Source organism: Protopterus annectens, chromosome 6.part0 (genome assembly GCF_019279795.1).
Source record: "Protopterus annectens isolate FY-2018-M chromosome 6.part0, PAN1.0, whole genome shotgun sequence".
Classification (NCBI taxonomy): Eukaryota; Metazoa; Chordata; order Ceratodontiformes; family Protopteridae; genus Protopterus; species Protopterus annectens.
In genome coordinates this window covers 1,135,548,500-1,135,571,881 of record NC_056737.1, presented here as the reverse complement: position 1 = coordinate 1,135,571,881, position 23,382 = coordinate 1,135,548,500, and the positions used below count along the sequence as shown (strand labels likewise).

Sequence of the window (23,382 nt, the reverse complement as noted above, 5' to 3'; positions counted from 1 at the left end):
ACCTTTCTAATGAGATAAAGCAAATTCTCTTATCCTCTCATAAATCCTGTACGAGGAAGCTATACCTTAGCAAATGGGGAAGGAAATTCTATATGGGCCTCTAAAAACAATATTGATCCTTACCCAAGCCCCTTTGGCCTCTATACTAGAGTTCTTGGCCATGATCTTCAGTAAAGGAGCTGCAGCAGTAACAGTCCATGTTCAACTTGTTGCCATTTCTAACTTTCATCTTGGATTCGAAGGATTGGATATTATGTAACACAAGTTATCCAATGCCTTTTTCAAAGGGACCTTTCATATTAGACCACCTGTGAAATCTGCCTATTCCCCATGGAATCTAAATTTTATGCTTTTCCCGCATTATTCTTCCTCCATTTGAACCAGCTTCTTCATGTGACCTCAGATTTTTGTCATGGAAAACTATCTTTTTAGTGGCTATTACTTCTGCACGCAGAGTGTCGGCACTTCAGGCCTTGTCCATTAAACACCTCCTTACTTGATTTTCCATGCTGACAAGTCTCACTTTGAACATACCCCTCTTTTTTGCCCAGGGTTTGCACTGAAACTAATCTTAACCAAATTATTGATTTGCCAGTTTTCTTCCCCAATCACTCCCAACAGTCTAGAATACATGCTGCACAAACTTGATGTTCACAGACAGCTCAGATTTTAGTTGAATAGAACAAAAGATTTCAAGATATCAGATCAGCTTTTTTGTTTCCTATTCAGACTCCAGGAAAGGTATGCCAGTGGCTAAAACAACTCTGTCTAAATGGTTATCTGATTGTATGACCTTTGCTTATTCAGCTGCCAGTATGCCCTTACAGCATAAAATTAAAGCTCACTCAATCAGCGCAGTTTCTACATCTTCTGCTTTTTCTGCCAGACTTCCTATTGATAACATTTGTGCAGCAGCCACTTGGTCAAAACCTCATACTTTTAACACTCATTACAAAGTTGACAGGGCCTCCTTTGGATCCACGGTCCTGAAAGATATACTCCCGTGAGCCACCCGAGGTGGATGGTGCTTGGGATGCTACCCATCAAGCAGAAATCCCCTAGACCCACACAAGTGGCAATTACAGCCCAGCACCTTCAACCTTTTGATTCAGAAATGGGGGACCCCAGAGGTGCACCTCTTTGTCTCACCCTGCAACCACCAGCTCAGCAAATTCTGCACCAGGAACCCTCACAACAGGGCCTGGAAAGTGGATGCCCTATCTTTTCAGTGGGTAAATATCTCAGTTTATGCCTTCCCTCCTCTGCCCCTTCTCTCAAGAGTATTACTCAAAATAAGACAGGACAGACTAAGGACAATTCTGATTGCCCCAGACTGGCCACGCCAGCACTGGTACCCACTCCTGCACAGCCTGACATCAGTGCCACCATGGCAGCTACTCCAGAACCCTACCATGCTCTCTCAGCAGGAGGGACAAATTTTGCTTCTGCAACTGCAAACCCTAAATTTTGCAGCCTGGCTTATCCCTTGAATCCTCCCCAGCAACCCTAAGTAAGCAGGCGCTAGACATCATTTTTGAAGCCAGAAGACCCAGTACAAGAAAATCCTATGCGGATAAGTGGAAAAGGTACTGCTCATGGATTCAATCTAAAGGAGAGGACACAACTCTGCCCTCCCTGCCTCTAATCCTGGATTACCTAGCAGATCTACTCCACAGAGGCTTACCCTTCTCCTCCATTAAGATACATGCCTCAGCCATTTCGGCTCATTACAACACTGAGCCACCTGTCTTCTTGCACCCTGTTATCGAACAGTTCCGCAAACAACTTAAGGCCACCAAGGAAAGCACCCATCCCTACTTGGGACCTTAACTTTGTACTCGAAAAGCTCACACTTCCCCCCTTTGAGCCTGCAACATCAGCAGAATTAAAATTCCTCTCTTGGAAAACAGCATTGCTTCTGGTCATCACTTCAGCTAGAAGAGTGTCTGTACTACAAGCACTTATGGCTGTGGAACCCTTCATTATTTTCCATGCTGACATGGTCTCCCTCAGGTCAAACCCTTCCTTTATGCCTAAAGTGGTGTCCAGTGTGGCTCTTAACCAATCTGTACATTTGCCAACCTTCTTCCCTAATTCTCAAAATAAAGGGGAAAGGATCCTGCACTCCACGGACGTGCACAGACAGCTCAGATTCTGCCTTGATAGGACTAAGCCCTTCAGAAAATTAGACCAGTTACTAGTCAGTTTTGCAACAGGGGCAGAGGGCAAGGTCATTTCAAAGCAAACAGTTTCTAAATGGATAGCACATTGCATCCATTTCTGCTACAAGCACAATGGGAAATCAACCCCTCAGGGGGTCAGAACACATTCCACTAGGGCAGCATCTACTTCTACAGCATTTCTCAGGGGAGTCCCTACCAGGGACATCCTGGAAGCTGCTACCTGGAGTTCTGTACACACCTTCACCAAGCACTACCACCTGCCTATCTTTTCCAAATCCAGGGCAGGTTTTGCAACAGCAGTCCTGCAAGGCATTCTAGCCAGCCCTAACTCTTCTTGACTGCCTCCACCCTTCTTCAGCTTTGGGAATCTACCCAAGTGTGATGACTGCAACAGTGAAACACAAAGAACGTAGTACAGTTGTGTACACTTACCATAAATGTAAATGTTCAAGTGTATTCATCTGTTGCAGTCCTGGTTTCCCTCCCTCCAGCCCCCTGGTTTTTCTCTCTCTCAACTCTCTATGCCTTTTACTCCCCCCTTTCAGGGGTATTGGTATTGGTATTTACTTTTTACTGGTGGTGTTTTCCCCCACCATAACTTAGCTCCCTATTTGGGGGGGCTCCTGACATTTGGGGCAAGAAAAACTGATGTAATGGCATCTGCTGCTTGTTTTTATACCCCTGATGACCTGACATCAGACCTGGAGCAACAGCATCTGACACAGAAATACTAAGTCTCTAGTATTCGGGCCGACTGAGGGCTACCTGCAGGCAGATAACTCAAGTGTGATGACTGCAACAGTGAATACACTCGAACATCTACATTTATGGTAAGTGTACACAACTGTACTTTCCCTCTTGGGACCTGAATTAAGTTTTGGAAAAACTCACCCTGCCAACTTTTGAACCAGTTACCTCTGTCCCTTTGAGGATGCTTACTTGGAAGACCAGCCTGCTGATAGCAATCACCTCAGCCAGGCGGGTGTCTGAACTACAAGCCCTGATGTGTACAGACCCCTTCACCATATTCTAAAGCGATAGAGTTACCCTGAAAACTAACCTTTTTTCATGTCCAAGGTAGTGTCAGAATTCTCTTTAAACCAAGCTGTACACTTGACAAAATGTTACCGTAATGTGCAAAATAGAGCTGAACAATCCTACGTTCCCTGGATGTGCACTGACTGATCAGGTATACTTTAGCAGGAGACGGTCTCCAAATAAAACAGAACGACTTTAGTTGCCTTTACAGAAGGAAAAGAAGTCATGCCTGTTTCCAAATAGACCATTTCAAATGGATAGCTAATTGTATTACATTCTGCTGTACTCATCATGGAAAGCAACTACCAGCATCTGGCATGGCACACTCCACCAGCTACCACTGCCTTTCTGAAAGGTAGCCCTATTAATGCCATCTCAGAAGCTACCAGCTGGTCTTCTTTCCATACCTTTACTGACCTTTACGATTTAAGCACGGCATCCAAGGCTAGAGCAGGTTTTGCTACTTCTGTTTTACAGAACTTGGTGTCCCAGGGGCTCTCAGACACTTAACCTCCCAACCTATAGCTTTGGGAGTTCTCCCATTAATCAGTACTGCAATATTGACTAGAAAGAACGTAGTAGAATTGTGTTGCACTTACTATAATTGTAGATGTTAAGTAGATCAACATTGCAATACCAACTCCCATCCTCCTTCCCCATCTGTCTGCTTGGCCTCTCATGGCTGGTAGTTGGGATAGGTACCCTTATCTTATCATCATCCCCCCTCCAGGAATTGCTTTTTTCTAGTTCTAGGCCATTGTCTCTCTGTCTCAAAGCTGTAGTCATTTGGGAGGGTCATGTTGTCCTTAGGCATCAGAATAACTGCCTCAACCTAGAAAGACCTGAAGATGGCACTGATAGATGCCTGTGTTGTACCTTGATGTCCAGACGTTGATCCTCTGATATCTGTTGGCTGAGGAAGATGCAGAGACTCTGGGAATAGTGCCTGATGTGGGCTTCTGCTTGGCAGGAAGACCCAAGAATCAGTACTGCAACAGTGATCTACTTCATTATCTGCAATTCTGGTAACTATAATGCAAATGTACTTTCTCTGCTTGTCCTGTCTCCTAACTCTTATTTTTGTAAAAGCCACAGTAACTGGACTGCAAAAAGAGGAAACCAGGTGCAGATGTATAAAAACAGATATGATTTAATTCACATAAAGCACTTTTCTTCACAGCAGGTACTGTGACTTCTTCAGATGAATTGTATTACAGTGCTCTTACCCGTAAATAACGAAGTTAAAGCTTCAATAATGCAGTTAAGTGTGTGTGTGTCTTTCGGCTTTTCCCAGTTAGGGGTCGCCACAACGGAACTCCGGTCCGCTAATGATTGGCAGTAGATTTTTACGTACCGAGTTGCCAGCCCTGACACACAACCTTCAACGAAGGTACGCCCATTCATGCATGTCTCCACGCAGAAGACGCTCAAACTGAGAATAGAACCGGACAGCGTCTTACTGTGAGGCAACAACGCTACCGCAGCACCACCAACGCGGAGTCAATAATGCAGTTAAGTAATTAGTTATTAGTTAATGCTTTCTCAACAAATGAATAAGATAAAAACATGTGACAATATGTTTTTGTTACTTTTATATTCTAAAAGGAACATGAATCCCTACCTCAAAAAACCCAACTGTTTAGAACACATTTTATCCATATGTTTAGTGCATCTGCACTAAAAGAAATAATGAAGTTGCTCGAATTCTTAAGTCATTGTTATCAACAGAGAGGTCCCATTAGAGTGTAAAACTGTAGTATTAGTGGTTTCATCATCATATCCCTGACTTACAATAGGCCTATAAAAAACACTACTACGTTTCTGAATAACCTCCAGTATGAAAAAGTTCAACATTGGGGTAGGGTAGCCTCTTCTAGTAAACATCTCCTTCAGGTTGTTACATTCTGTTTGGAAGTCTGTATAATGAGATCATCCTGGCTACTCTAACCAGCTGCCCTTTCACTACTGACTTCTGGTGAAAGGGATGGCAGTTGGAAAGATGCAAAAACTATTGGAGTAAGTTTCTTTCCTGTATATCTGTGCAGTGTAACATTCACGGACTATGTCTTTTGAAATCAATACATCCAAGTATGATATAATGTTTATATTGAACTGTGATGTAAAGCACAATAAATCAGTTGTTTCATTAAAATAGTTTACAATTGCGTTAGCTGTATCAATTCCACCCCTTATCACCATAAAGATGTTGTCCAGGAATTGGGTATAGTAATACACCTTTTCCTGGACCCAACTGTTCTGAAGGACAAATTCGTATTCCCAGTCCGCCATAACCAAGATGGCGAAACTGGCGCCACACGGAGAACCCATTGCTATTCCTGATAGTTGTAGGAAAAATCTGTTTTCAAGTAGTACATACTTGTTAAACAAGATAGTGTCCAGTAACTCACTAATTAGACCTATTTCATTGTTAGGTGCTCCTTTAATTCTCATAATATGGCTAACTCTTTCTATTCTTTCTGTATGTGGGATGGACGTGTATAGGTCTTTAATGTCTACTGTCAAATTGTAAATTATTTAAACAATGTAAGAAGAACCACGAGTCTTTACAAATTTGTTTCTCACTGGTTACATATTTTTTTAGTACAGAGTCTACATATTTGGCACACACATAAGTTATGCTGTTTCTGACATCAGCTTATGGCCCCATAGGTGGGTTACCTATGTCTTTGTGTAATTTGGGGACACCAAAGATAATAGGTAGTCTGGGTGCTGGCATAGATAAATAGTTAAATAGATTGTCTATTCTACTTTCAATGAACAATTCATATATAAATGATTTAATGTGACTATACGCTATGTTCAATTAATTTCTTGTGACTTCCTTATATGACTCTGTGTTAAGTAATTTTAACATTTTTGTTACATAGTCACTTATGTTCATTAAGACCAGTCCACCTCCCTTATCAGGTTTCACAGCCATTTGTAAATCTTCTAGCAATTGCCTCTCTCTTCCAGTGATGTTCTTTACATGTTTCTTATGAGTTGAGTTATTAGCGAGTTTATTCCTAAAATCTAACTCACAAATTTGTTCAAAAAGGTCTAGTGTGGAATGTAGGGGGGGGTTTGAGTGTACTAGGAATGCGAAACTCATCATTCCTGTTTATATTTTCCCCCAAAATGATGTTCAAGTTGAGTTTACGGACAAACAATTTAAGGTCTATGAGTGAAGAAGCCAAGCTTGTTTTATAATCAGGCACGAAAGTTATCCCTTTTGCAAATAAATAAACCAGTGCCTCCTCAATAAAGAGGCCAGTAAAGTTATATACAGTAAAGTTGTTTTCTTTGTTGTGAAACAACTTACAAGTAAAAGTACCTGTATCAATGTTTAATTCCTCATTTTGTTTCCCTTCTTGTTCTTCCTCTGGGTCGAATAATTCATTAGCTGTTGTGGCTTGTGGTTCAATGAGCGGTTTTGAAAATTATCCTCTTGACCATTATAAAAGCCATTTTCATTCGAATTATTGGCTGTGTTGTTATGTGTTTTTTGGTGTATAATCCAAACACTCCTACAAGGGGCAGTTTGCACTTCAGCTGGCTCATCATTGGTTTCAAAGTGGATGTTCCTTGCTTCATCGTTCGAGGAAGTCCCACCCCCTTTTGGCTTTTGACCATTCAGGTTTCACGATTGGGATGTAGGCGGTTTAGGATATGCTAAGTTGTTACTGTACGCGTTCCGGTCTCTGAGTTTTTTTATTGTAGTAGTTTTCAGTTTACTGATATATTGTTCAATACTTGAAAATGTTCTACTGTAGTGATATTGGTACCTTTGGAATTCGGTACTTGATTTAATAGCTGCATCCAGTTCCGTTGATTCTTCCATCAGCGCATCAGTAGTTTTTTTAGTAATGTTTACAAATAACCTGTAGTAGTTCTATACCTTGTCTATTAAAGAGCTCAATATGCTCTTGGTGGAATACTGATCCATACTCCAGTCCGGTAGGGTATTGCCACCTTCTCAACCCTTTCGGGACAATGTTTTCACTAATACATTGACGGAAATAGCTGATTTCCAGTTGTAACTTTTTATACTTTAACATGCAGGAATCTAGTTTCTACAAATTAGAAACTATATTATTCGTTCCTCCAGCCGATAACTCCTGATGGCTTACCTCCGAGAACAAGTTTAAGGGTTCACTTAGCCAAGTGTATGCATCAGGAGTACCAAAAAGCCCAGAGGGACCGTTTCTCCCTGGTGTGCTGTTATTAGCATGGTTAACCATAGATGTTCGATTCCCACTTAGTTCCTATGACAATCCGACATTAACAGTAGTGGAAATGCATTTGTTGTTGCCGGCAGTAGGTATCAATTTATCAATGCCAACATTAATTGTACTTCCTTGTGTAGAGACAAGGCTCAGGCAGGGATTAGACAAGTAGTTAACCTTATCTGTTAGGTCTTCGATCCGTTGAGTTAACAGACCAATCAATAAAGTCAGGTTACCGCTACCACTGACCTGCGATGACTGAGTGCCGGTAGTTTCAGCTCCTTCTACATCCATGTAAAAACAGGACAAGCAACCACAAACCAAGAAGTAGAATACCAAAAACCACAGTAACTGGACTGCAAAAAGAGGAAACCAGGCGCAGATGTATAAAAACAGATACAATTTAATTCACATAAAGCACTTTTCGTCACAGTATGTACTGTGACTTCTTCAGATGAATTGTAATACAGAGCTCTTACCCTTAAATAACGAAGTTAAAGCTTCAGTAATGCAATTAAGTAATTAGTTATTAATTAATGCTTTATCAACAAGTGAATAAGTTAAAAACATATGATCCTATGTTTTTGTTACTTTTATATTCTAAAAGGAACATGAATCCCTACCTCAAAAAACCAACTGTTTAGAACCCATTTTATCCGTAAGTTTTATGTTATAATTTTAATATCCTAATTAGTAAATTTAATAAGGTCAAGTTGCTGCTATAAAATATACCAATATAAAATCAGAATAATATATACTAAATACAAATATTAAATACAAATCACTTTACATTCTTTTGCTTGTACTTGTCTCCACTTAAATTTAAACCATGTGTTAAAACATCACAATTCTTTATTTTGAATGACTTGAAAACCATCTAGTAAGGCTTTTTAGTTTCTCAATGCATGAAACAGAGCATCTTTCATTCAATCCTGGGTACTGACCTGCATTTGTTTTTAACTGCCAATTCAACTGTAGGCGTTCCAAGTTTAGGGAGTCTGGTCCCCCCCTGCATTGTCGGGTATATATGTTTGACCCTCCCTTGGTCAGGATTATTACTGGCTAGTGCTGAGGCCTCTGCTTCCCCAAACCCCTCATATCTAACTGCTCCCAGTCCTGGAATAGGGATCAATGATATCCATCTTCAGCTTGGGGGGGGGGGGGGGAAGAGAGGGAGGTGTCCCAATCACCATTATCTGCTTCTAACCTCTTAGACATTCTGTGTGCCCTAAGTGGTATGTATGCAGTGACACAAGCACTGTACTGTGGATGTTTGCTAATGGCATGTTAGCATCAGCCACCCTCCCCACTCCAGTATGCACACCTACTTGTGGGCCACTAATGCTGCCTATTTAGCTTACATCCCCAGCTGACTCTTCGTCTTCCAAGGTCATTAGTTGACCTTGAATCACTACTGCTGCAGCTCAGCTGGATGTCCTTCTTATGCACCACTGAGCCATTTGATATTTAGTGTTTGAAAGTCTTCTCATGTGCTTTCATGTCTAGAATAATATCCTTAATTTGAAAAATTTAGTTTAGATATATTTGTACAGCTAATTAAGAACACAATTTTTAATGTTGTCAAGACACCATTTTTAATAAGGTTTCTTTTTAGACACTATCAAAAGAAAAACTCCAAACTAGTAACAAACCAGATTCGTGTGTAGGAAAGAACATCAGCTTTAATAAAACAACCAAACTGACTAAGTGCTTTCACCCACAGTTGGGCTTCATCCGAGTCTTTAATTGTGGGTGAAAATGCTTAGTCAGTTTGGTTGTTTTATTAAAGTTGATGTTCTTTCTTTTTAGACACACTGCAGCTGCTGTCTAGGACAGTACTGTATACTGGTACTAAATGGAGATTTTAAAATTAAGTTGTAAAAAAGATGGTTAAAGTTGTTGGTTTTGTAGTGTAAAAAGTTTGCATTTAAATAATTATGCCTCTGTATGTAAAGCTTTGAGACCTGATGAGTATTGCTGTCTGCTTCAGCTTGGGACTGTTCTCTAGTGGCGTAGCTAATAGCATCCCCAAAGAATGAGAATAAGCCCCCCCCCAATTTCTCATTTCCTGCCTGCACTAACTTGTTAGATTTGTCATTCAGATGTCCTTCTATTCACAAGTTGCAGTATTCATAACAGTAGGTATTGCTGCCTGCAGTGCCACCTTCCGGCCAGTATACCAAAGTCTTTGCTTCAGGAGGGTTTGTGTGACATCCCTTGTCAGGGCCGTAAACCAACGTAGGGTATAAAGGTGACATCTGTACGCACCCTCCCCAGAATTTTCCTGCCACAGTGAACGCAAGACTCCTGTTCGCCAGTTCCAATGACCATTAAGTCTCCAGACCAGATGACAATTTTCCTGCCGATACAGATAAGTGCCCTGTTGGGTTTTTTCATTACCTTTGATTATTAAGTCTTACATGCCAGCTAGAAAGGGGAAGTGCACTTGTGGAAGACAAGTTCCTCACAAGGACATGCACAAGAAGTGTGTATTTTGCTTAGGCGAGGCCCATGACCATACATCCTGCTCTATTTGCACATCGTTCGTACTGAAAACCCTTCGTAGCCGTCGTGCTGCTCTTAAGTTGCATTTAGAAAACCAGAGACTCGGACGGCTTACACTCGGTATGGAAGGGGGGGGTAGGCCCGTCTGAAGAGCCGCCGAGGAAGAAGGCCAAGAAAGTTAGGCCGGAATCCCACGCTGGGCCTCTGGCATCCAAGAAGGCTCTTGAGGCTGATGAAAGCCCGGCATCTTCCCAGACATCGGTTTCCAAGCCAGGCCCGGGAACCTCAGTGGAAGCTGGGATGGCGTAACCTTGTAGTACGTCCATTGAGGCTGCTCAGCCATCAGGTCCTGATGGTGGAGGGGAACCACGGCTCAGTCTTTCGTAGGGCCTTGCTCCTTCACTTCCACCCAGGCAGACGTCTGCTCCAATTCTCTCCCCACCAGTTACTCCCTTAAAGAAAAAACAAAAAGTTAAACACACTGAAACCCAACCAGTTTCTGGATGGGAAATTTTTTCTCAAAGCCTTTTTAAGGCCTTTCAGGCCTTACAGATACAACAGGCCCCACCAGCCCACTCATCTCTACCTACCTTGCAGGTGTCAGAGGAAGAGTACTTCTCTTCAGATGAATCTGTCTTGTATGAATCCAAGATAGAATCCCCAAAGGATTTAATCACCCCAGAGCAGGAAGACTCCATTACTCCTGAGTTTCCAGGGAAAGAAATCACCTTTGGAGAGACAATCTCCCTTATGAGGGAGCATTATAAATGGCAGGCATCTGAAGTATCTGACACCAAGAAAAGGTACTTCGCCCTTTTACAAATGGAGCACCCTTCTCCTTCATCTGTGGTCCCCTTGCTTCCTGCCTTCCAGGATGCCTTCTTGGCTGCTTCTCTAGTCCCTGACTCTCAGCCACCAGCTTCCAAATGACTGGACCGATTCTACAAGGTCCCTCAGGATACCCAATACCTATTTAGGAACCCACCAGCAGACCCAGCAGTTATTGCTGTCTCTGCTGACAAATCATCTAGGCAGCTACCTTCGACTGCTCTTTATCCCACAGACAAAGACAGTAAATTCATGGACAGACTAGGAAGAAAGTCTATACCTCCTGTACTCTGGCTGTAAGAGTTCTCAACTACCAAACACATATGGCTGGATATGTCCTGGATACCATTACCTAGGCCTCCTCTTTACTATCTGAGGCTCCAAATTCTCCCATTAAAGCACAAATAAATACCCTCCTCTCCACTGCATCCCAAGTAACTAGGCACTTGATAAAGTGCAGTTACGATGCTGTGGAAGCCTCATCTAAATCTGCTGCATCTGGATCAGTCTTGAGGAGATACTCTTGGGTGAGACTACAACCCCTACCCATGGATGTGCAAACAAAATTATTGGATGCACCCCAATATAACAAAGCTCTGTTTGGACAAGTCTCAGCAGAACTCCTAAAATCCCTTCAAGAAAAGGGTAAGGAACTGCAAAATCTTAAACACCTACTGGTGTCTCCTATTCCAAGATACCACAGGAATTACCCACATAAACCTTCCTTTGTCAGAAGGCAATCCTCTCCCTCTGCTCCACAGTCTAAAGGATGCAGACAAACTAGGAAAAACTGTACTCCTAGATTTCCAACCAGTTCATTCACTATGCCCTTTCGAGGCCAGCCTGACCACTCCAGACCGCCTCCTCTGTGACTACCCACCCTTACACCCAAACACCCCACTTTCCTTCAGTCTCACCCTCTCCCTTCCCTCCTGGTGGATATTCACATCAGAACAATGGTACTCTCCATCATTCAGTCAGGCTATTTCATGACTTGGTGGATGCTACCTCCTTTCGTGGTATCCCTCAACCACCTGTAAATCAAACCCACCTTTTTCCACCTATCATTCAACAACTTCTAGATCAAGGTACCATAGAACAAGTACCATGCCATCAAAGAAACATAGACTTTTATTCCAGAATGTTTCTGGTATCAAGGAAGGATGGCCAATGGAGACCAATCCTAGACTTATCCTTTCTAAATCCCTTTCTCAAAGTTCCCAGTTTCAAAATGATTACCTTACCCCTGCTCTAACCACTCATTCCAACCCAGTCTTTCATGGTAGCCCTGGATTTGAAGGATGCCTACCTACACATCCCTATTTACCCAGATTACAGGAAATACCTCAGATTTGCAATAGGCTCTTGCCATTTGCAATTCTCTGCCTTGCCCTTTGGACTCTCTACTGCTCCCCGAGTTTTCACAAAGTGTCTGGCTCCCATCATTGCCCACTGGAAGACTCAGGGTATTCAGATGTACCCATAGCTGGACAACCTGCTCATTTTTCATCAAGACTGCCCAGTCCTCCTACTTCACCTACAGCAGGTAATCTCCACCCTATCTCAGCTAGGCTTCACCATAAACCAAGAAAAGTCTCACCTGATCCCCTCCCAAGACCTGGTTTTCCTGGTGTGCAGGATCAGAACAGACATAATGAAAGCCTTCATTCCAGATCAAAGAATCCTAGAATTTTGTGTATACTTCCAAAATCTTCTCTCACTCACTTCCTTGCCAGCTGGAGAAATTGTGAGAGCTCTAGGCCACATGGCATCACTCATATCCATGTTGCCCCTGGCAAAACGTCACAGGCGGAAAATCCAGTGGGTCCTGAAAAAACTTATGGAGCCAACACCCCCCCCTCCCCTTACTTCAGTGTTTGAAGAAGGAACTCCAGTGGTGGATATCAGCTCCTCCACCTCAACCAAGGGGACCCACCTTCGGGTCCCTATGCCCCTCCAACAGGTCTCCATAGATGCTTCCAACATGGTTCATAGGTGTGGGGGGCAGTGCTACTTTCACACCAAAAACAACTCTCGGTGCAAGGCACTTGGCCCAAACCAAGACAAAAGGACCATATCAACATCAAAGAAATGACGAGTTTACACTTGGCCGTATTAACCTTCAAATCATCCCTTCAGCCAGGAACCCTGAAAGTAATCACAGACAATCTGACAGTCCTGTGGTACATAAGCAGGGGGGAACAAAGTCCTACCCTCTGTGCAGCCTAGCAATCCAGATCTGGAATCGAGCAGTATCCCTCCACATTCATCTGGTAGCTGTTTATATCCCTTCAACAGAGAATGTCATGGCAGACTTCCTGAGCAGAACTTCAGCTCCAAGTCACGAATGGATGCTTCACAGGGAAGTATTTCTGGACATAATCCACAGGTGGGGTATTCCACAAGCAGATCTTTTTGCCTCCAGAACAGACAGATGCCCAAATTCTGCATAAGAAATCCACATCCACAAGCATGGAAAGTGGATGCCTTCTCCTTCTCTTGGGAGGGAATGTACCTCTTTGCCTTCCCCCCTTCATCTTAATACAGAAAGTCCTTCTGAAAATACAGAACAACAACCCAAAAATCCTTTTGATGACCCCCTTTTGGCCAAGATAGCATTGGTTTCCCCTCCTACTAGCCAAGGGCAATCACCACAGGTTACCCCACCAAATAGACCTGCTCACACAGGACAGGGGATCCCTACTACACCCTCAGTTGAACAATCTGAAGTTAACTTTATAGGTGATAGGGTTTTGATTCCCTACAGACACCTATACTCCGAGGACGTACTCAATGTTCTGCAGGAGGCCAGAAAACCTAGTACCAGGAAAAAACTATGTATTGAAATGGAACAGATTCTCCCACTGATGTCAACAAAAAAAACGGGACCCTCTTGACTATCTCCATACCTATGGTCCTGTCCTACTCATGTGAGCTACTTCACTCGGAATTAACATACTCATCAGTCACAGTGCATTTATCTGCCATCTCTGCTTGTCTGCCTATCTCCCCTCCTCTGACTTCCAGACTGGAGGTCAAACTTTTCCTCAAAAGGGTTCTTCACATCAGGCCTCCCAGGAAGCCTATACTTCCCCCCTTGGGACCTGAACTTCATACTAGAAAAACTTACACTGCCACCCTTTGAACCAGCCCATTCAGTATCCCTGAAGCTATGCACACTAAAAACAGTGCTACTAGTGGCCCTTACATCTGCCAGGAGGGTCTTGGAGATACAAGCTCTCATGGTTACCTCCCCCTACCTTGCTTTCTACAAGGACAGAGTTACTCTCAGGACCAACCCCTCCTTCATGCCTAAAGTGGTTAATGAACTTTCACTAAACCAGACCATTAACCTAATGGTTTCTACCCTCAACCACAAAACACCTCAGAAAGGACTCTCCATTCCTTGGATGTCCACAGACAACTAATGTATTACCTACACAAAACAAAACCTATAGGAAAGTCAGACCAACTTTTCATCTCCTTCCACCTGAGAGCTCTAGGGAAGGCAGTCACCAAGGCAAACCATCTCTTCATGAATTTCAAAATCCATTACCTTATACTACTCGTACCATGGTAAATCCCTGCCCGGTCAAGTCAAACCTCACACCACCAGGGCAGCTGCTTCTTCAGCTACTTTTTTCAAAGGAATTGAATACTTCCATCCTGGAAGCTGCCACTTGGACTTCTATCCACACATTTATTAAATATTACAAACTGGACCTAGTCTCTAGAGCTAGGGTAGGGTTTGCCAGGTCCATCCTTCAAGGACTCATTGACCTGGGAACCCAATCTTCCACCCAGAGCCACACCTAAAAGCTCTGGTACTCTCCCTACTGTTATGAATACTGCAACATGTGAATAGAAGGACATAGAATAGTTGTGTAAGAACTTACCATAACCTTAGATGTCCTTCTCTTCCATGTTGCACCTACCCCTCTACCTTACCAGATTACATACCATGCTGACTTGTGGGGACATAACCCTCCTATCCCCCAATTCTCCACTAAACACAAACTTCATGCTAAGTACCACAAACGACCAGGAATAATACCTCCAAGTTCTTTCATTTGAACAGCAAATATAAAATATCATAAAACTGAAAAGCACAGAAATAAATTTCCCTTGGCACCTCAGCTTGAAACAGCTTTTACAGAGTAAATTCATGATATAAAAAACAAAGCTTTTATATAAAATCTAACATCAATTAAATTATTTTACAATTATATCATTAAACAATTAATCAATTAAATATATTGCATACTTTTAAAAAGACAAATGCATACATCCTAGCTTATTCTATATAACTTTTCCAGTTACATTCTCTATTCATTCCTCTAGGATGTAAAATGTTATATTTTAATATGAAAACAGATTCCTTCTTTCTTAATGTATATTTTATAGTGTCTTCACCCATATGATCTGTTTTTACTTGTTCTAATATTGTTACCTTCAATTCACTAAAATCACCTTGATGTACTTGATTAAAATGTTCTGCTAAGGGGCTTGTAAATTTATTATTTCTTATATCTCTAATATGTTCTTTAATCCTTTCTCCAAGACTTCTTTTACTCTCTCCTATGTAAAAATTGTGACAAGAACATTTTATAGCATAAGTTATACTTGTGCTTTTGCAGGAAAAATTACCTTGTGTATAAAATTTAATGCCATTTTTGCTGTTCAAATAAAAGAACTTGGAGGGTATTATTCCTGGTCATTTGTGGTACTAAACAGTTTTCTTGTCTTTGGTGGATATAACAAACTTCCTGCTACCCTGACTCTAGCCTACTTGTAATTCTAAGGGCTCCCTTGGGACCCTTCTACCCACATGAGTACTACTATATGCGTTAGCTCATTCTGAGGAGAGTGTGTGCAGACGTCACCTTTATACCCTACGTCAGGTTTATGGCCCTGAAAAGGAACATCACATGTACCTTCCTAAAGCAAAGATTTGGTATAGTGGCAGGACAGTGGCGCTGCAAGCAGCAATGCCCTACTGTTATGAATACTGCAACATGGAAGAGGACGACATCTAAGGTTATGATAAGTTCTTACACAACTATTCTTTCTTCATATAAGCTGAGTTACTAATGGCACAGATAGGTATTCTTTCCTAGTGGACCTATTACCACTTTTTATCCTGATACTTAAGCATAGTACACAGCATTTAATGTTTGTTTTTTTACTACTGTGAAAATCAGAACAATTGAAGCCTTTGAGGGGCTGCATGTATTTTTTAAATATTTAAGTTGTATGCTGTCCACATATTTAGTGCATGGACCATCTTATTACTTTGTGCCTTAGGCAGTAGAAGATACATTTTGAATTTCACCTGCTGTGTGTTGTAAAACTGAAGTATATTTTGTCAAGTGTAAAAGTGCAGTCATAATCTCTCATTCTTAACAAAAAAAAAAAGTAGCATAAAAGTCCATTCTTTTTTGTGCTTATTTATTTGCTGTAAATCCTGATTTTCCTAACTGTCGTCTCAAGTGAACATATTTAATTTTTGTATCTAATCATTTTTATTTTAGGTTGCAGCATATCATTACTGTCAAGCAGACAACACCTATACATGCCTCGTACCCGAGTTTGTTCACAGTATTGCAGCTTTACTTTGCCGGGCTCACCAGCTAACAGCATACAGAGACCTGCTTCTGAAGGAGCCTCACCTTCAAAGCATGCTTAGTTTGAGGTCATGTGTTCAAGATCCAGTGGCAGCATTTATTAGAGGAGTTTTGGAACCCCTCACAAGCCTTCGAAAAGGTATGCAATAATTTCTTTTAACGGCATTCTGAAAAAGTATCAGGGTGGAAAGTTAAAAAATGAAAGTATTATGCCAGTTCCATATGTCACATTAATGAATTTTAGCTTTTGGTTTTTGCCCAAGGAAGTTGTGAAAGAATGTGATATGGTCATATTAGCAGCTGTAGTTCTTGATCTCATCTTCATTAAGTGTGTTCCTAAGCAACATACCTTTGACTTTTATTTTTTATTTATTTGTTCATAGGTTGGTACTAGACTATCGGCCCTAGGGCCTATACAGGCGTAGCCAAACAATTCCCTGGATATTTCTTCCCACAGTATTTACTTCCCTGGACCCCTGTCTAGCAGGGCGACTGACGTGATCTCCAGGGTGAATTTCCTAACTCCCAATCGTCAAGGTTTTTTATGAAGGGGCCAAGGAGGCGCTCTGCTTGACATGTATGGGTAGTCTATTCCAGAGCACGTGGAGTCTCTGGGTCAGGAACCTATCTCTCCAGCATGCTTTTTTCATTATGATGACAAGGTTTAGATCCCTGGAACGTGTGGCTCTGAGGGATTGGGATGTCTAAGTGGAGCATGTCCAACAGCTCAGAGTTTGACATGGCCTTGTATGTTAAGCACAGATCGCCTCTGAGTAGACGATATGCCACAGAGTATAGCTGGAGTTTGTTTTAGACGGTCAGCATAGGGCATCTGTTTAGGCCTGTGATTCTTTTAATGAAATTTCTGTGGCCTTTCCAGTTGTTGCAGATGTCTTGTGAGGTACATACCAAAGTTGTACTCTATAATGGGTCTAATGAGAGATGAGTACAGTGGGACAGTGACCTCCTTTTTTCTGGATGAAAAGCCCTTAGTGATGAGGTGTGCCACATAGGAGGATTTTGTGACTGTTGTGGTGATGTGGTTATCGAAGGTGAGGCCACTGTCCACCTGTCCCCCTAAGTCTCTCATCACACTTTTGGTGTTTAGTGTACTGCCACCTATGTGGTAATTCATGGGTACATAGTTTTTCCCAAGGGGAGATAACTATACATTTCTTGGCATTAAGCTTGAGCCCATGGCTCTGGCACCAAGCATCTGTTTCTGTAAGGCCCTTTTGTAGAATATCTACATAATTTGGGGATTCAATACTGGTTCCCAGTTTGCAGTTATCTGCGAACTTTGTTAGCCAGAGTCCCTTAGTGTTGGCCTGTACTTCAAAGAAGTAGATGCCAAACAAGAGCGGTCCCAGGACTGAACGCTGAGGTACTGCACTTGTCTGGAGCTGGATTTGGCGTCTGCTACTTTTACAGTCTGTGTTCTGTCAGTAAGCCAGTTGGCAACCCATCAAGTGACGTAGGGATTTATGTCGAGCTTAGTAAGTTTATCTATGATTCCAGAGTGGGGGATGGTGTTGAAGGCCTTGGCGGGGTCCAGATAGGCTGTGTGGACTGCCTTACCGTCATCCACAGCTGTGGAGACTGATTCGAAGACGTCAGTCAGGTTCAGGAGACAAGATTGGCCTTCATGAACCCAAACTGGGTGGGGTCCAGTGTTTGAAGGTTGCGAATGTCTTTGTTTATAAGTTCCATGATAATGCATTCCATGCCCTTGCAGATCAGGCTCGTCAGACTGATGGGACGGTAGTTCTCGGGATCCAAGGTGGATTCCCCCCTTGTGGAGTGGGATAACTGCAGCTGTGCACCACTCGGTGGGCAGGAAGCCTGAGGTTGTGGCTATGATTAAACATAAAACAAAGATAGGCAGCAAGCTGTAGAATTCCAACCAGTTTATTGTTAGCGCTTTCGTTCAGGAAATACATGAACTTCTTCAGACAAAGAAACCCCAAGAGTCCGCAGTTAAAATAAAACTGTCAATTAAGATGAGATAATTAATTATAAAACCCATTAACATAACTTGAGAAATTTAAAGAGCCAGTGTTATACAAGGTAAAATGTATATGTAAATAAATATAAATGCTTTTTTTTAAAAAAATCAGCAACAATTTTAAAATCACAACACATCAGTCTTATTACTTACTTTTTTGTGTATATAAATTAATCTAAATACTGTTAAATGCTAGATAACAACTTGAACAACTCAAACAAATGGAAATATAAAATTTGTATAAATATATACTGATAGATATGTATAAATAAATATTTATAAATTAATTCAAGTATTAGAAAGGTTGTTATGCAACTGAATTTCACCTTTGTAGGGCTTTTAATTTCAAAATACATTTTATCGAGCAGTATTCATTAAGCCCTGGTGGAACATGTGCATATGTTTTAATTTGCCAAAAAAGTTCCTGTTCTTCAAGCTTTAATTCCCAGGGCCCACCTCTAATGTTCTTAACTATTTGTTGTAATATTGTAAACTGGAATTTATGTGTGGGTTATTCTTCACTTTTGAGTTTAACACAGACTCCATTCATTTTCTGGACGTGTCACTATCTAAAGATAGACCCAATAATAGATTTAAGGCTAGTATTTTCAGGAAACCTACTTAAACACTTTTCTACACTTTAGTAGTAGCCATCCATTCCACCAGAAAAGGGCAGTTATGAAGGGCCAACTGGTTAGAACAGCCAGAATGGTCTCATCAGAGACTGACTTTCTGTTGAATGTAACACATTGAAAGTCATGTTTCGTGAAAGGGGCTACCCAGAACAGCTTTTTCAACAATTGTTTGATGAAGTGGCTACTAAAAGGACTACTGGCCATTTTAAACCTATTCTATGCAGGGGTTAGGGAGAAACAATAAGTGATACCCCCCCTGATGAGCATAGGGAGAATAGTATTAGGAATTATGATGGCAGAATAAGCTTTGTTACTACTTTCTCTATTGATGCACATGCCATTAAGAATGTTATGGTTAAGAATTGGGCTATAATAGCAGAGGACAGTGCTATTAATAAGAAATTGGGAGATAGACCACATATTACCTATAGAAGAGGCCTAAATGTTAAAGATTTGTTCGAAAGGAACAATCAAAAATGCCTCAACAACTGAGGGATGAGAAAGTGTGGGAGATGTCAGCAGTGCCAGCACATTATGTTAACTAATAAAGTTTGCATACGTAACAAAATTTACACCATCAATGGAAAATTTAACTGTGAGGTAGCAGGCGTAGTATATGCTGCTTTATGCCAATGTTGCCAAAGCTACTACATTGATAAAACTGAAAGAATGTTTAAGCAGAGAATTTATGAACACCAGTACCAAATTAGTAGGGGTAATATCACAAATGCTTTGGCTAGACAAATTCTAGAATACCACATACATTTATTTATTTTTATTTTTTATTTGAAGTTTGTTTGCCAGGATAATCCATTGGACCGAATGAGCCCATTTTCAATGGAGTCCTGGGGAGAAAAGCTCCAAAGATACAATATCAAAAATACAAATAAGAATAAAGTAAATTATAATAGGTAGAACATAACATCTACTGTTTGATAAGTATCATAGTAGTACATATAAGCACAAGATAGTATTAAGAAAAACAGGAAAAGCAACAGAACAGCAAATACAAGAATAACAAATAAGTTTACAATTTTTAATTTCTATATTCACTAATAAATGTAAAGAGAGAAAGTATTAGTTAAGATTCTAGTTAGTAGGTGTGCACAGATAGTATTTACATAAGTGGTTAACTATAGTAAGAGTGTTCCTATGGAAGGGAAGGGATTATAGATTAAGGAGTGTGTAGTAGCTGGAGGAATTATGCAGGGTGGGTACAGGAGCATTCCCAGAGAGAAGATAGGTGTGAATGGAGGAGAGATTTAAAGATAGGAAGGCTGCTGGTAGTACGGATATGTGATGGGAGGGAGTTCCAGAGGCGGGCCAGGGCAAAGGAAAGTAAGAGTTTACCTGCTGGACGGGTAGGTTTATGGAGTTCAAGTAGGTTCTGAGTGCTGGTTCTAAGGGGTCTATTAGGATGATGCATGGTGAAGGCTGAGGAGAGAGAGGGGCAGAGTGAGGGCTTAAAGATGAGCTTATGAGCTTGAGTTAGTTGAGTGTAGGTAATATAGTTTGGGAGCTCTAGCCAATTAAGTTTGTGGAGGGCAGTACAGTGGTGGCAGGAGGATCTATGGCCAGAGGCGAATTTAGCAATTTTGTTGTAGCAGGAAGAAAGTTTTGTTTTGGTAGAGGATTTAAGGTTGGTTAGTAGTGGGGCACCATATAGTAGAGAGGGGATGAGGTATGTGGTAGATGGGGAGAGGAAGCGTATGTGCCGGTAGAACATACCAAGTTTCTGATGTGTTTTTTTAATGTTTGTTTGTATGTGGGAATCAAATGTGAGCTTATTATCAATGAGAGCTCCTAGCAGTTTGGCATTGGAGACAATTTCTAGGGATGTATTATTTTGACTGGTTATGAGGAAAGAGTTTTTGTCAATAGTTATGCTTTTTGATGGGGTGAATAGTATCAGTTTGGTTTTAGATGGATTGAGAGCAAGATGATTATCATGCATCCATTTTTCAGTGGTTGTGAAGGCATCCTGAGTTATTTTTTTGAGAGAGGGAATGGAGTTTGCAGCGCAGATAATGGTAGAGTCATCAGCGTATTGGACTATTTTAGCATTTGGGATATTGTGGTGGAAGTCATTAATGAAGATATTGAATAATAATGGACCTAATATGGAGCCTTGAGGTACACCAGTGTTGAGGTAAGAGGAGGTGGATTTCTTCCATTTAACAGATTGCTGCCGATTGGAGAGGTAACTAGAAAACCAATTAATGCAAGAGGGGGAAAGATGTAGGTTAGAGAGTTTGTTGAGTAACAGGGAGTGGGAGATGGTGTTGAAGGCCTTAGAAAGGTCTAGGAGCAGAGTAGAGACAATATAGTTAGAGTCTCTAGCATTATTTACAGTTTCAAGGAAGGAGAGAAGAGCAGTAGTAGTGCTATGACTGGGTCGAAATCCATGTTGTGTTGGGGTTAATGGGTGATTATTGGTGAGGTAAGGTAGCAGTTGTATGTGTATGCATTTTTCTAGTAGTTTAGAGATGGGGGATAAGATGGCAATTGGTCTGAAGTTGGAAATGGCGTTGTTGTTGCCTCCTTTGTGGAGGGGAATTATGTAAGCTTTTTTCCAGATTTGGAGTACATAACTTTCTTATAAATTCCAGTTTACAATATTACAACATATAGTTAGGAACATTAGAGGTGGGCCCTGGGAATTAAAGCTTGAAGAACAGGAACTTGTTTGGCAAATTAAAACATATGCACATGTTCCACCAGGGCTTAATGAATACTGCTCGATAAAATGTATTTTGAAATGAAAAGCCCTGCAAAGGTGAAATTCGGTTGTATAACAACTTTTCTAATACTTGAATGAATTTATAAATATTTATTTATACATATCTATCAGTATATATTTATACAAATTTTATATTTCCATTTGTTTGAGTTGTTCAAGTTATCTAGCATTTAACAGTATTTAGATTCATTTATATACACAAGAAAGTTAAGTAATAAGACTGATGTGTTGTGATTTTAAAATTGTTGCTGAATTTTTTAAAAAAAGCATTTATATTTATTTACATATACATTTTACCTTGTATAACACTGGCTCTTTAAATTTCTCAAGTTATGTTAATTGGTTTTATAATTAATTATCTCATCTTAATTGACAGTTTTATTTTAACTGAGAACTCTTGGGGTTTCTTTGTCTGAAGAAGTTCATGTATTTCCTGAACGAAAGCGCTAACAATAAACTGGTTGGAATTCTACAGCTTGCTGCCTATCTTTGTTTTTGCTTTTGGTTACAAGTTTATTTTTTGGTTTGTGCTATGATCAAACATGACACTTAGGTGAGGTGCCAGTTTATTTTTTAGTTCATGTAGTACACAGCCGGGGATGTCATCTGGTCCCATAGATGCTGTATTCTTAGCTTTGGAGAGTGCGGTTTCTACCTGTGTGGCTGTGAATACTGGAATTTGGCAATCTTTTGGTGTTGAGATGGGCCCTTTAGGGGGTGGGGGGGTGAAGTTGGCACTAAATTGATCTGCCAGGGTATTGGCATTATCCTTGGGATCAATATATTTAATGCCATTCTGTTGTAGCTCAGAGCAGATCTGAGCATTGCCATTTAGATTCTTGACATAACTGTAGAATGCCTTGTGGTTGCCTTTAGAATCTTTGGCAATTTTATTTTCGTAACTAGCTTTGAAGGATTTTATGAGGGATCTCAGCTTCTTACTGATGCTGGTAAGGGAGTTTTTTGCATCCTGGGATTTTCCTCTTTTCTGCAACAGTTTCTTCCTTCTGTTGTATAGTTTGTTTATGGCAGAAGACCACCAGATTGGCTTTGTTTTTTTGGAGGAGAGCGTCTTGGTTCTATTTGGGATGGCACGATTCATGCACAATTGGATGTGCTTGTACAGTGCCTTAGTGTAGGATTCAGCAGTCGAACATTTAGCTCCTGTCTGCATGGGTGCCATGAAGTTTGTCACTTCTGACTTAAGTAGCATGAAGTTGGCTTTGGAGAAGTTTTTTTTTACGAAGGTTTCCTTACTAGGGGGTGGGGGTGGGAAGTGGATGTCAAGGGTGGTTTGCTTATGGTCAGACCTGACCAATGAGGGGGTGACCACTGGTGTGGAATATTTGTCTCCCATCTTGATAATGACCAGATCTAGGATATTGGAGCCCCTGGTGGGACAATGGATTAGTTGATCCAGGGCACTGGAATTTATGAATTCCAAGAACCGTTGGGAAAAGGTGTTGGTACCCGAGTAATTTTCCCTGTTAATGGCAGGGTAGTTGAAATCACCCAGTATTATTGTTTGATAACTTAAGCGAACTTTTTCATTTATAATCAGGAACAGATAAAGCATAATTTAAAAAGTCAACATCTTA

The 23,382-nt window shown here is 41.1% G+C and overlaps 1 protein-coding gene across 2 annotated transcripts in view; it reads left to right on the top strand.

The window, feature by feature from the left end:
* Window positions 1-23,382, top strand: part of TANC1 (tetratricopeptide repeat, ankyrin repeat and coiled-coil containing 1) — a 3,647,153-nt gene that overhangs the window by 2,593,550 nt on the left and 1,030,221 nt on the right. For both annotated transcript variants that reach the window (XM_044074752.1, XM_044074753.1), the window contains exon 14: window positions 16,312-16,543. In XM_044074752.1, coding sequence (XP_043930687.1) covers window positions 16,312-16,543 — 232 coding nt within the window. The remainder of the gene's footprint in view (window positions 1-16,311; window positions 16,544-23,382) is intronic.